This window comes from Lotus japonicus, chromosome 4 (assembly GCF_012489685.1).
Source record: "Lotus japonicus ecotype B-129 chromosome 4, LjGifu_v1.2".
In the NCBI taxonomy this organism is placed as follows: domain Eukaryota; kingdom Viridiplantae; phylum Streptophyta; class Magnoliopsida; order Fabales; family Fabaceae; genus Lotus; species Lotus japonicus.
The window spans coordinates 74,823,337-74,838,197 of NC_080044.1; the positions used below are offsets into that span (position 1 = coordinate 74,823,337).

General features: G+C 35.1%; 1 protein-coding gene across 1 annotated transcript; it reads right to left on the reverse strand.

Annotated features, from left to right (window-relative positions):
- Positions 1 to 13,991: 13,991 nt before the first annotated feature.
- On the reverse strand, positions 13,992 to 14,366 carry LOC130713360 (cysteine proteinase inhibitor 4). Its single transcript, XM_057563130.1, has one exon. The coding sequence runs from the start codon at positions 14,364 to 14,366 to the stop codon at positions 13,992 to 13,994; it is 375 nt and encodes a 124-aa protein (XP_057419113.1).
- Positions 14,367 to 14,861: the final 495 nt, after the last annotated feature.

Consider the following 14,861-nt stretch of genomic DNA (forward strand, 5'->3'; position numbering starts at 1 on the left):
GCTTCCTCTTGACTTCATTTGTGTTTATGGTGCGTCGAGCTGTTTTAGTGGGTCTACAATACCCCAAAGAAGAATGGATACCTTCTACTACTTCATGGGTAGATGTAACTGTGTTTTAAGAGATGCTGGAGTTTTCCCGCGGATATCTTCGCGAGAACATAAGGATCGTCAAGGATGATGTATTGGTCACCACATGAACGGTTATAGATACAATCAATGCAATATTCGCTGCATCAAAAGAGGGGATACGATTTCAATTTTTATACCCAGACACAAATTTACTAGATTTACGGACAGTGTTGGAGTGAACTGTTTTTCTGGTGGAAATGGAGCAGTTATCACCGGACCCCAATTGACAACAATGCTCACAATAATGATACAAATTTGCAAAGTCGCGGTAGCTTTGGAGGTATGCGGGGCTAATGGTTTAGTTAGTGAACTTCCTCAGAGAACCGATGATGGTTCGCGAGGAATCATTTTGTTCACTTCATGCCGGGGGATGAAGAGGCACGTGCTCTTAATACTCCTGATGGTGGTCTTACGGGGGGATTCACATTCTTTTTAACAGAGGCGGTCAACTCCAATAATATTATTTCAAACCAGGAGTTGAGTGATAAGTCAGTAACTGATATGGATCTATTCACCCAAGAGTAGAACGCGAGACTCAAGGCAGAGAAACATGAGAAAGAAAGGCTCAACGAGAAGGTGGATGGTGATTTTTTCGTGAATGAGAATCTACAGCATGTAGGGATGCGGTGCACCACCGCAACGAATCATCTTGAGTATGTACATTAAATTTTTCTTTAATTTAATATGTTCAGTAAGACCTATAATAGTTGGGACCTATATGTTTGCTGATAATAAATTTCTTCATATGCTTTTGTTTAGGTGTTTTAAGTTTGTTCAAACAAAAACAGAAAACTAGATAATAAAAGCACAACTTCTTCCATCACTAAACCCTAACGATTTCCCCTATTATTTGTCTCGCTAGAAACCCTAAATTGGAACTGATTTCAATTCAATTCAAGTATGTATCTTGTTCTTCTTCTGTAAATGAAACCCTAATCTATGTTTTTTCCTTCATCTTGTCCTTCTTCACGCACTGAAACCCTTACGATTTCCCTTGTTATCTGTCTCAATTTTTCTCTTTTTTTTTCTTGCAGCATTTTATGCAGCAACATGACCTGAGTACAAGAGATGAGAGAAATGACATTTCTTAAGTAACTCCATTTTTCTCTTTTTTCTATTATGAATATATTGTTTCATAAATGGCTAATACATTGTTTCAAAAATGACAAGTAAATAAGAACAATAAAATGATCAAAATAATGACAATCATATAGGAACGAAGGGACTACATGATAGCCCTGCGGGAAATGTATGTGCACCCATGTAAGAAGTAAAAAAAAATTACACAAAAAGGTACACAAATTTTCTGCTCTGTTAGATGAGTTTTAATCATCTGTTGTTATTGTTATTTTTGAGAGATTTCATATACTTTTTATCTCTCTTTTCCTTCTCTTCACCTTTTGTATTAAGGGTTGGAGTATTTAAGGTGTGATAAACATGGTTCTTGAATCCTAGAGTTGTCTGTTGTAATTTTTATTCTCTCATCTTAGGGTTATTCAACGATCACAACTTTAATTGAATTAAATACTATAAACCACAATGGGAACATGTATGCAATTTAATAGCATTAAATATCAGCATCTAGGTATTTAGATTTAGATCACCGATAAAGTGAATTTGATATATAAACAAACCACTATACATATTTGGATTTACTAATAAACACATAAATGAATTTACTCCATTACTGATAAAGTGAATTAAAGGTTGGTGGAGGTGTGACGTGTGTTGACTTGGGAGGAAAGTTCGGTGGAAAGGTGGTGGATTTCGGCTTAATTTTTCCTAAATACAATGAATGAAAATTCGAAAATGAGAGATAAAACAAAAAACTAGATAACAAAAGCACAACTAACAATTTTCTTCTTTCCTCACTGAAACCCTACGAACAGAAAAATAGATGACAAAAGCACAACTAACAGTTTTTTTCTTCCCTCACAGAAACCCTAAAAATAGAAAACTAGACAACAAAAGCACAACTAACAATTTCACTTTTCCCTAACTAAAACCCTAATGATTTCCCATGTTATCTGTCTCACTAGAAACCCTAGTATCAGAACCTATTTCAATTCAATTCAATTATGTATCTTGTTCTTCTTCTGGAAACGAAATCATAATATGTTGTTTCCTTCACTTTGTCATTCTTCCCTCACTAAAACCCTAACAATGTTCATTTCCATTGTTATATGTCTCAATTTTTCTCTTTCTTTTTCTTGCAGCAACCTGACTTGAGTGTGAAAGATGGAAGAAATTACATTTCTTTAGTAAATCAATTTTCTCTATTTTTCTCTTTTTTTCTATTCCGAATATATTTTTTTGTCTCAATATATTGTTTCAGGAATGACTAATCTTTGGTTAATCAATTTTCTCTATTTTTCTCTTTTTTATGTTCTGAATATATTGTTTAATCTCAATAAATTGTTTCAGAAATGACTAATCTTGAATAAATTAATTCTCTATTTCCCCTTTTTTATGTTATGAATATAATGTTTAATCTCATTATATTGTATTGTTTGTATTGTTTTAGGGCTTAGTTGGAACAACTCATTCGTCCCACATAAATATATAACCCCTTGAATTGAATCAGTTACTAAGGACACTTCTGGAAACCCTCATCCAATTGGAGGTGGATAATTATGGATTGTATGAATTGTATATGGATTATATATGGATTATGATTTATGATTTACATGGTTTGTGTTATTGTGTTTTGTTTTGGTCTAACATGAGGTTAGACAATACCCCTCTGATTTTCTTCCAAACCGTTTTTGACACAATATTGACTATGTAGAATAACGATATTGATTTTCTCACTATGCTGCTTTGGTAGATTAATTTTGTTTGTTCAGTTTTTCATCTAATGGCCAATGATTTCTCCACATTTATATTTACAGTGATGTGGTCATCCGTGAACTCTCTGGTATGGTCAATGATGTTGATCGCATCTCAGCAAATCTTGAAAAAACTTCTATTAAAGCTTCACAAAGCTTCTGCTTTCAAACTCATGAGTGACAAATTCTTTCTAGCTTAACCCCTGCCTCTTACTACTCCTTCTTACTAATTCTTGTTACTATTGCTGCCTTTTGTTACTTTTGCTGCCTGTTGTTACTATTTTTAATTCTTCCTACCACTGTTACTACTGCTTGTTCTCCCTCCTTCTTACTACTGTCTAACCTTGTTTATGTTTCTTTGTTTTTGTCCTTAAAAGTGCAAAGCACCGCTCTGATTAGGGCCAAAGGGCATGCAACAACTACATGCCCAAGGCACGGAGGTGTTATCACTTTCCTTGGTAGGGAAACTTGCAAATTTAGATCAAATTGTCTTTTTCTTAGATTACTGATTCCTCATGGATATAGCTTGAAAACATAGATAGATTGACTTCTATAGTATAGAATTGAGATTTGTTGTGACTATTTTTCTTCCTTGGCTATTTGTTTGGCTCTTATAGTACTAATTAAGATCGATGCTCAATTGTTGATAGCCAGTGATGTGTTTATGTCATTGCATGTATATATTTTTTGGCAATTGCCTCTTCTAGTACTAAAATCGATGCTCAATTGTTAATAGCCAGATGTCATTGCATGTGTGTGTATATATATATATATATATTTTTGGCAATTCCGGGTAATGTGTTGATTGATAGTCAAATGATTAAGGTTTGTGTTCGATAATTTGTGTTCGTAACGCACTTTAAAATTTGAATTTGAAAAAAAAAAAACTTACTGTAAATCAATTTGAAAGTCTACTCACATGATCGGGAGCTCACAAGAATGAGAACGAAAGACATGTGTCACATAGGAGACCTGCCTTGCCTTGTGTGTCAGACGCTTTCGCAGTTATGCCCTAAGATTTACACCTAACTACACTCAATTTTGCAAATTAGTCAATCGGTCGGATTTCGTGAATTATTATCCAACCACACCAATCTTGACCATATATCATGTACATAGATCTAGAGTTAAGAGGCTCACCTACTATATATAAAGGGGGTTTTCGTTACCAATTCCACTTGAGTAATGATATATACACACCTCATTTTTTAAACACTCCATTTTCACCTCTTTTTATTTCTATCTCTCTCATCTTATCATCTATCACATCTCATATTTTCTCTCTCTTACTTTTTCTTTTCTTCCTATCTCTTTCACCATTCCACCTCTCCACCTCAAAAGAGAGGTGTGGATGAAACATTACTCATTTCCACTTAAATAATACTCTAAGCCTTCTTGAAAATGGAAATGTGATAGATTTTGTAATAAAAAAGTGTGTGGAAATTGTACGTGAAAGAGAAAGCTGATTGCCCACAAAATAAAAACTGCCTGAGATGAAAATCCACAAAAGCCTCGAGAAGAAAAAGAAAAAAGTGGCTTCAACCATAGGATTCAGTTATTTAATCCCACGTGGTGTAAGTCTTTCCACTCCCAGTCTACATGAAAATTTTGAAAATCAATACAATCACTGAAGAGAAATGAGTAATTCACTCTTCAATTTCATTAACTTCACACCGCAATTACAACACTCATGTAAACAATGAAAAGATAGATGTGATGTATCATGTATAAGAAGTGGCAAGAGCACCATAATGCGACACGGGGGAATGGAAATAAACCTACCCATAAGCGAACACAGAGCTGTTGAACCCAGCTAAGCAATTCTCCACAAGAGGCACCCCGACAAGCTCGAAAATGTCAAGCTGCAAACGAGGACAAGAAACTGCATTAAACAACTAAGTAATTGAGATAAATAACAGCAATGAGATCATGAGTTCAGTAGGTTATTCATGCTTGAGTAGTGTCAGCGTGAGCGACGGAGTCAAATTTGAAATTGTGGCTGTTGAAGGACAGGGAATCGCTGGAAATGTTGTGAACTATAGAACCTCCTTCGTCGTTGTCACCACCGCAGAGTGGCTTCACCCTCACAATAACCTAGAAATTAGGGCACAAAATTAGAAACTCAAAGGAAAATGCATGTAAAATCCCCAAATGTTGTCTAGAGTGAAGTGAGACTGAAGACCTTGACGCCGGAATCGGAGGAGGTGGTTGTGGTTGCGGCGGCGGGGAGGGAATTTTCAGGTGACTTGCGCTTGAGAGGGTTTGGGTGGGGAGTGGAAGGGGGAGGTCTTGGGGGTAAAGGGCTTTTGAAATGATGCTGAGGAGGAGGAGGTGGAGGAGCGTGGTTCTCTTTGTCGTCGGAGGATTTGTGGTTTCGAGGGGGCCGACATTTGGCGGCGGAGGGAGGAGTGTCCCGCAGCCGCGAGGTGGGATTTCTCGGTAGCGTGGAGTTCTTCATCTCGTGGAAATGGTATGCTAGAGAGAGAAACAAGAGAGAGAAAGTAGGGTTTGGGTTGGATTGAGAATTGAGAGGGAAATGAAGGGGACGAAAATAGTAGTAGTAGCCGTGCAGGCATTTGAATGTTGGCACGTGTGAGTTTCTCGTGTGTACGTGAGAACTGTGAAGTTTAGAGATAATTAACAATTAATTAATGCAACTTTTAAAGGAAACTTTTCACTTAAATCTTGTTAAAATCTTGTTAGATCTGGATCTTATTTTAAAATGTCTATTGAAGATGCGCTTAACCCCGACCTCATATGCATGTGTTGCTTTTATTTTGCTTAAGGATTGTACATATGGGTGGGTTTTGTTTTCCTATGATGTGATGGCCAATAAAAATTAAAAAAGTTGACTAAATATCATATGAGGGTTACTTAACCTCATCCCAATAGATGAATACCATTATATATAAATAAATTTAACTATATTCCACTTATCTTGGATTTATTGTATACTCACACCATCTCTCTTTCTCTTACATATTATTTTCACTCTTTTTTCTTGCTTTTTTTTCCTTGCATTTTCTCTCTCGTATTTTCTCTCCCGTCACCTATCACACATCACAATTCCTATAATTTTCTTTAGTAGTAAGATACTAAGATTGCGGTCTCTTGAGAAAAAATTAATTCATTCACCCCTCAAATTCTTGAGAGAAAGAGAGAAATAAAAGAAAGGGTGGATCAGCATAATCTGTGAGGCGGATGGATCAACGAGCGTCAGGGGATGGGCCCGCTGGATAATCTTCGGTTAATCAATTTTCTTTGTTTTCTCTTTTTTCATTGTTTAATCTCAATATATTGCTTCAGAAACGGAAAATCTTCAATAAATCAATTCTCTTTTTTCTATTCTGAATATATTGTTTAATCTCAATATATTGTATTGTTTATATTGTTTCAGAGCTCAGGTGGAACAACTCATTCGTCCCACATAAATATATAACCCCTGAATCAGTTGTTGAATCCACCTCTAGAAACCCTCACCCAATTGGAGGTGGATAATTGTGCATTGTGTGAATTGTATATGCATTATATATGGATTGTGATTTATGATTGACCTAGTCTCTGGTTTTCTGTTTTGTTTAGGTTTAACATGGATTAGACAATACCCCTGATTTTGTTAGTCCAAATCGTTCTTGACACAATTTTGCCTTTACATAATGAATGGTATTGATTTTCTCATTATGCTGCTTTGGTATATTAGAGTTGTTTGTTTAGTTTTTCATATACTAGTCAATGATTTTTCGACATGTATATTGACGTGGTCATCCGTGAATATAATCTCTGTGTTTTCCTTCATTTTTTCCTTCTTCCACAAGTGAAACCCTAACGATATCTTTGTTATTTATCTCGCTGGTAACCCTAGCATCAGAACCTATTACAATTCAAATTTGTATACTGTACTTCTTCTTGAAACGAAACCCTAATCTCTGTCTTTTCTGTCATATTGTCCTTCTTCCCTCACGAAAACCCTAACGATTTTCTTCGCAATTTGTCTCGCTGGAAACCCTAGCATCGGAACCTATTTCAATTCAATTTTGCATCTTGTTCTTCTTATGGAAACGAAACCCTAATCTTTGTCTTCTCCTTCATCTTATCATTCTTCCCTCACTGAAACTCTAATAATATGCCTTGTTATCTATCTCGCTGGAAACTCTAGCATCGGAACCTACTTCAATTCAATTATGTAGCTTGTACTTCTTTTGGAAATGAAGCCTTAATCTCTGTTTTTTCCTTCATCTTGTCATTCTTCCTTCACATAAACCCTAATGATTTCCTTTGTTATTTGTCTCGCTGGAAACCCTAGCATCGGAACCTATTTCAATTAATTTTGTAACTTGCTCTTCTTCTGGAAACAAAATCTTAATATTTTTCTTCACCTTCATCTTGACCTTTTTTCATAAGTCAAGTCATTGTATTCAAAAGTAGCACAAGGGGTGCTAGCCAAGATACAATGAATGAAAATTTGAAAAAAAGAGATAAAACAGAAAACTAAGCCTCCTCCACCACTTGTTGGCTGCGACCAAGGCTTCCCCTCTTAACTTCATTTGTGCTTATGGTGTATTACCCCAAAGAAGAAGGGATACCTTCTACTGCTTCATGGGTAGATATAACTGTGTTTTCAGAGATGTTGGAGTTCTCCTGTGGATATCTTCGCAAGAACATAAGGATCGTCAAGGATAATGTACTGGTCACCACAAGAACAGTTATAGACACAATTAATGCAGTATTCGCTGCATCAAAAGAGGGGGATACAATTTCAATTTTTATATCTGGACATAGATTTACTAGATATACGGACGGTGTTGGAGTGAAATGGTTTTATGTTGGAAATGTAGCAGTTATCACCGGACTCCGATTGACAGCAATGCTCACAATGACGACACAAAGTTGCAGGGTCACGGTAGCTTTGGAGGTATATGGGGCTAATGGTTTAGTTGGTGAACTTCCTCAGGGAACCGATTATGGTTCACGAGGAATCATTTTGTTCACTTCATGCCGGGGAATGGAGAGGCACATGCTCTTAATACTTCTGGTGGTGGTCTTATGGGAGGATTCACATTCTTTTTAACAGAGGTGGTCAACTCCAATAATACTATTTCAAACCAAGAGTTGATTGATAAGTCAGTTAAGAATATGGATCTATTCACCCAAGAGCAGAACGCGAGACTTAAGGCGGAGAAGGAGGAGAAAGAGAGGCTCAACGAGAAGGTGGATGATGATTTGTTCGTGAATGAGAATCTACATCATGTAGGGATGCGGTGCACCACTCCAACGAAATCATCTTGAGTATGCACATTAAATTTTTATTTATTTAATATGATCAGAAAGACCTATAATAGCTGGGACCTATGTGCTACTGTTTAGGTGTTTTAAGTTTGTTCAAACAAAAACACAAAACTAGATAACAAAGCACAACTTCTCCCCTCACTGAACCCTAACGATTTCCCCTATGAGTATGATTTTTGAGTTGTTTGAATTGAGAGAAAAAGAAAAAAGAATGAAAGGAAAAGTGAAAGTATTGTTTAGATAATTACTATGTTACCCTTTTTGTATAACTATAAATCTTTTCTTAAAAACCGTATCTCACCTTTTAAATTTTTATAATAGTTTTGTACAATATTTAAATATTATAGATTTATAATATGTATTATAATATATAAAATATATTATATTAGAATTAAGTTAACATACCTATATATTAAAAATCTTTGGTTACGAAATTGACACCTAGCCACTTTTAATATCATTTTTTCACTTCTAGATTTTACAATTTTTAAATCATTTATTTTATCTTCATCCCATTGGCAAGCTGTTAAAAATTAAAATATGGACCGAATATATAGCATGCTTGTGGACATACTGGTAATTTGTGATGTATTTGGTAGTCCGTGAGAGTTTTCCTCGCAGATTTGCGGGTAAAAGTTTTATGTGGGTCCCATGCGTCAGTTTTACATTTTCACCTATTTTCCATGCATATCCAAACCAGGAACAATGTTTTCCTTTCGTAATACATCCTTCCTTTACTTTTCCATCCACTTTCATGCCATACAAACAGACCATACATGATAGCCCTGTGGGAAATGTATGTGCCCCATGTAAGAAGTAAAAAAAAATTACACAAAAAAGTACACAAATTTTCTGCTCTGTAAGATGGTTTTTAATCATCTGTTTTTTGTTTTAAAGTCCAAAATCATCTGTCGTTACTGTTATTTTTGAGAGATTTCCTATACTTTTTTATCTCTCTTTTCCTTCTCTTCTCCTTTTGCAAGGGTTGAAGTAGTTAAGGTGTGAGAAATTAGGTTATGGAATCCTAGAGTTGTCCGTTGTAATTTGTATTCTCTCATCTTAGGTTTATTCAACGATCGCAGCTTTAATTTAATTAAATACTATAAACCACAATGAGCTTTAAGCAGATAATTGTCAGAAGAAATAGTGTGCTCTAAGTACAGTTATTCGGAAATCCTTAACTTTTACTTTTCTCTATATTTTTCTGCCTCATGACAGAACTGTAAATAGAGAAGTTATTGAATCACACTATACTTTTAATTTGTAGAGCACTGCATATGGAATAAGAAAATTTAAAACTAGATAAGAAAGCACAACTCCTTCCCTCACTGAACCCTAACGATTTCCCCTATTATTTTTCTCGCTAGTTTTCCTAGATTGGAACCGATTTCAATTCAGTTCAATTACATATCTTGTTCTTCTTCTGTAAACAAAACCCTAATCTTTGTCTTTTCCTTCATCTTGTCATTCTTCATGCATTGAAACCCTAACAATTTCCCATGTTATCTGTCTCAATCTTTCTCTTTTTTTCTCTTGCAACATTTTATGCAGCATTATGACCTGAGTATAAGAGATAGGATAAAGGGTATTTCTTATGTAACTCAATTTTTCTCTTCTTTCTAATTTGAATATATTGTTCAATCTTAATATATTGTTTCAGAAATGGCTAATATATTGTTTCAAAAGTGACAAGTAAATAAGAACAATAGAATGATCAAAATAATGACAATTATATAGGAACAGGGGGACTACTGCTCTGTTTGGATAGAAGAATGAAAATGAGAGGAAGGAATATAAGCTAAAGAATATAAGAGGAATGAATATAAGAGGAAAATGAGATGATTTTTGAGTTGTTTGGATTGGGAGAAAAAAAGAAAGAAGAATGAAAGGAAAAGTGAAAGTATTGTTTAGATAATTTTTGTTTTTAGAAATTAAAAGCTTCTTTAAGTCTCGGGTTTTACATCCTAGTCATTGCATCCACGGCAGTCCAAAACATTACATCAATAAAAGAAAGAGAAATTAAAAGCTTCTTCAAGTCTAGGTTTTACATCCTAATCATTACATCCACTGCAGTCCAAATCATCTAACCTCACTATCTGTAAGAAGTCTCATCTTTCAAGAACTTGCCAACGTTATGTAGATCACCCCAAAGTCTGCCCCAAAGGTCACCTACGTCCATATCACACATTTTGACAATGCGTTATGGTTTAGTTTGGACCTTGTACCTAGCTTTCGCGACTTCGTGTGCAGGCCTGTATTGTTTAGATAATTACTATGTTACCCTTTTTGTATAACTATAAATCTTTTCTTAAAAACTGTATCTCACCTTTTAAATTTTTAAAATAGTTTTGTACAATATTTAAATATTATAGATTTATAATATATATTATAATATATAAAATATATTATATTAGAATTATGTTAACATACCTATATATTAAAAATCTTTGGTTACGAAATTGCCACCTAGCCACTTTTGATATCAGTTTTTCTCTTCCAATTTTTGCAATTTTTAAATCATTTATTTTATATTTATTCCCATTGCCAAGCTGTTAAAATTCAATGAAAGTTCAATATGCAATGAATGAAAATTCAAAAATGAGAGATAAAAACAGAAAACTAGATAACAAAAGCACAACTAACAATTTACACAAAAAGGTACACAAATTTTCTACTTTGTTAGATGGTCTTTAATCATCTGTTGTTACCGTTATTTTGAGAGATTTCTTATACTTTTTTATCTCTCTTTTCCTTCTCTTCTCCTTTTGTAAGGGTTGGAATATTTAAGGTGTGAGAAACAAGATTCTTGAATCCTAGAGTTGTCCGTTGTAATTTGTATTCTCTCATATTAGGGTTATTTAACGATCACAACTTTAATTTATACTATAAACTACAATGGGAACAAGTAGACAATTTAATAGCATTAAATATTAGCAACCATATATTTAGATTTAGATTACCGATAAAGTGAATTTAATATATAAACAAACCACTATACATATTTGAATTTACTAATAAATACAGAAATGAATATACTTCATTACCGATAAAGTGAATTAAAGGTATAAACAACACCACTATGCATATTTGAATTTGCCAATAAAGTCAATCAAATGCATTAAATACTTGTGATTAATGGATTTGGAGTTGTAAGGTTGGTGGAGTAGTGACGTGTGTTGACTTAGGAGGAAAGTTGCGGAAATGTGGTGGATTTCGGCTTAGTTTTCTCTAGATGCAATGAATGAAAATTCAAAGAGGAGAGATAAAAATAGAAAACTCGATAACAAAAGCACAACTAACAATTTTCTTCTTTCCTCATTGAAACCCCAAGAACAGAAAACTAGATAACAAAAGCACAACTAACAATTTTTTTTCTTCCCTCACAGAAACCCTAAAAATAGAAAACTAGACAAGAAAAGCACAACTAACAGTTTCATTCTTCCCTCACTAAAACCTTGAGGATTTTCCCGGTTACTTGTCTCACTGGAAACCCTAATATCGAAACCTATTTCAATTCAATTATGTAATTTGTTCTTCTTCTGGAAACAAAATCATAATCTGTCTTTTCCTTCATTTTGTCATTCTTCCCTTACTAAACCCCTAACAATTTTCATTTCCACTGTTATATGTCTCAATTTTTCTCTTTCTTTTTCTTTTATAGCTACCTGACCTTAGTGTGAGAGATGGAAGAAATGACATTTCTTTAGTAAATCAATTTTCTCTGTTTTTCTCTTTTTTCTATTCCGAATATATTGTTCAGTCTCAATATATTGTTTCAGAAATGACTAATCTTTGGTAAATCAGTTTTCTCTATTTTTCTCCTTTTATGTTATGAATATATTGTTTAATCTCAATATATTGTTTCATAAATGACCAATCTTGAATAAATCAATTCTCTATTTTCTCTTTTTTATGTTATGAATATAATGTTTAATCTCAATATATTGTATTGTTTGTATTGTTTCAGGGCTTAGATGAAACAACTCATTCGTCCCACATAAATATATAACTCCTTGAATCAACTAGCGAGGACACTTATAACTCATTGAATCAGCTAGGTGGATAATTATGGGTTGTATGAATTGTTTATGGATCATATATGGATTATGACTTATGATTTATGATTTACATGGTCTCTATTCTTGTGTTTTCTTTAGGTCTAACATGGGGTTAGACAAGACCCCTATGATTCTATTAGTCCAAACCGTTATTGACACAATTCTGCCTCTACATAATGAAATGTATAGATTTCTCACTTTGCTCCTTTGGTAGATTAGTTTTGTATGTTTAGTTTTTCATCTACTGGTCAATAGTTTCTCCACATTTATATTTACAGTGATGTGGTCATCCGTGAATATAATCTATGTGTTTTCCTTTATTTTGTCCTTCTTCCATCAGTGAAACCCTAACAATATCTCTGTTACCTGTCTCCCTGGAAACTCTTGCATCGGAACATATTTCAATTCAATTTTGTATCTTGTACTTCTTATGGTAACGAAGCCCTAATCTCTGTCTCTTTTTCCTTCATCTTGTCATTCTTCCCTCACAGAAACCCTAACAATGGGTTTCATAGATCGATGCTCAATTGTTGATAACCAGTGTTGTGTTTGTGTCATTGCATGTATAATTTTTTGGCAATTGCCTCTTCTAGTACTAAAATCGATGCTCAATTGTTGATAGCCAGACTGTTGTGTTTATGTCATTGCATGTATTTTTTTTTGGCAATTTCGGGTAATGTAATGTGTTGATTGATAGTCAACTGATTAAGGTTCGTGTTCGATAACTTGTGTTCGTAACGTACTTTAAAATTTAAAGTTGAAAAAAAACTTACTATAAATCAATTTGAAAGTCTACACACATGACCGAGAGCTCACAAGAACGAAAGACATCATGTGTGACAGGCGACTTGCCTTGTGAGTCGGACTCTTTCGCAGTCATGCCGGAGTAAATCTTGTGATTATATTTCCCTCTAACTACACTCAATTTTGCAAATTAGTCAACCGATCGTATTCCGTGCCACACCAATCTCAACCATATACCATGTACTTAGAGCATCTCCAATAGGAGTGTCTCACACTAAAGAGACTCTCCCACTAGTGTCTCACACTATTGAAGAGAAACAGTTCTTTCACCTTGTTTAATTTGGGTGTGGTAGTGTAGACACTTTTCTCTCGTGTGTCTCTCATAAATATGTTCATATAAAATATTATTATATTTGCTTATCATTTAATCACCCAAGTATGTAGTTGATTGTGGGGTCTACAAGAGAAACTTTTAAGAGTTTTTAGGTTGGAGTAAAAAATTAGTAAGTGGTTAATTAGATGATGTGACACTATAAAAAATTGTAAAGAATGAAGTGTAGACACTCTAGCGAATCCGATGGATAAAGATGCTCTTAGATCTAGAGTTAAGAGGCTCACCTACTATATAAGGGTCTTTGTTACTATTTCCACTTAAATAATACTCTAAGTCTTCTTGAAAATATGATAGATATTGTAATAAAAAAGTGTGATGAAATTGTACGTGAAAGAGAAAGCTGATTGCCCACAAAATAAAAATTGCCTGAGATGAAAATCCACAAAAGCCTGGAGAAGAAAAAGGAAAAAGTGGCTTCAACCACAAGATTCTGTTATTTAATTCCAGTACATCATATTGACTAGTACGTAGTTCATTCATATTTGGGATTTTCACTCACTCATTATTTACAATATTATTATCACCATAATTGAACCAAAAGTACTTGCTTAATTACTGGGAGGAAGGAGCAAAGTGGAGAAGCTGCTTGGAACGGAGCCACGGCTGCACCACCACCACCGATTCAAACACTCTTGGAGCCTCATCACTCTCCTGCGTAGCCCGCACCTTCAAGTAGTACTTGATCCCTGACACCACTTGCTTCTGCGCCTCCACCACCTCCACGAACTTCACCTCCTCCTCCTGCCACTTCCTCACCCTCTTGTTGTGCTCCTCCACCGCAAACTTCCCTAGCTCCTGCACCTCCTCGTTCGTCTTCACGTCCGCCACCTCCGTCTTCCCCCCGACCAGTCTAGCGCACATAGCTGAACACAGCAGGGACGCCAGGACCGCCAGTATCAACGCCGCAGACCTAACCGAAGTCGCCATCATCATCAAAGCTAGATAATTGAGGATCAAGTTTGCATGCACGACAAATATGTTAATTTGAGAGATGGGAAGAAAATAATTAGGAGTTTGATTTGAGTGTTTTGAGTGTGGAGTGTTTTTGGTTTATATAGTGTGGTTTGTGTTGGAATTATTTGAGGTGGTGGATGGGTTTGTCAGGGATCATGGCTGTGATGATGCAGGTGTGGTATGGACCGCAAATGGTATATGGGGCGATGCGAGAGAGTCAATGGTATGCGTGCGTGAGTGTTGGTTTGCTGTGAGTAGGAGAAGAAGACACGTTATCACGCGCCGCTCTGTGAGACTGCCACATTGGATATTGCATGTTGTATGCATGCAGCTGCAAACTTGCAATTTGCAATACAGCCAAGATCCTCTTTTAGCTCTAGCCAATCTCCACATCACTTATCCAGCCACCGTTCATTGTTGGATAAATCTAAGAAAAATGGTTATAGATCATTGTGGGCTTAGGCCTTA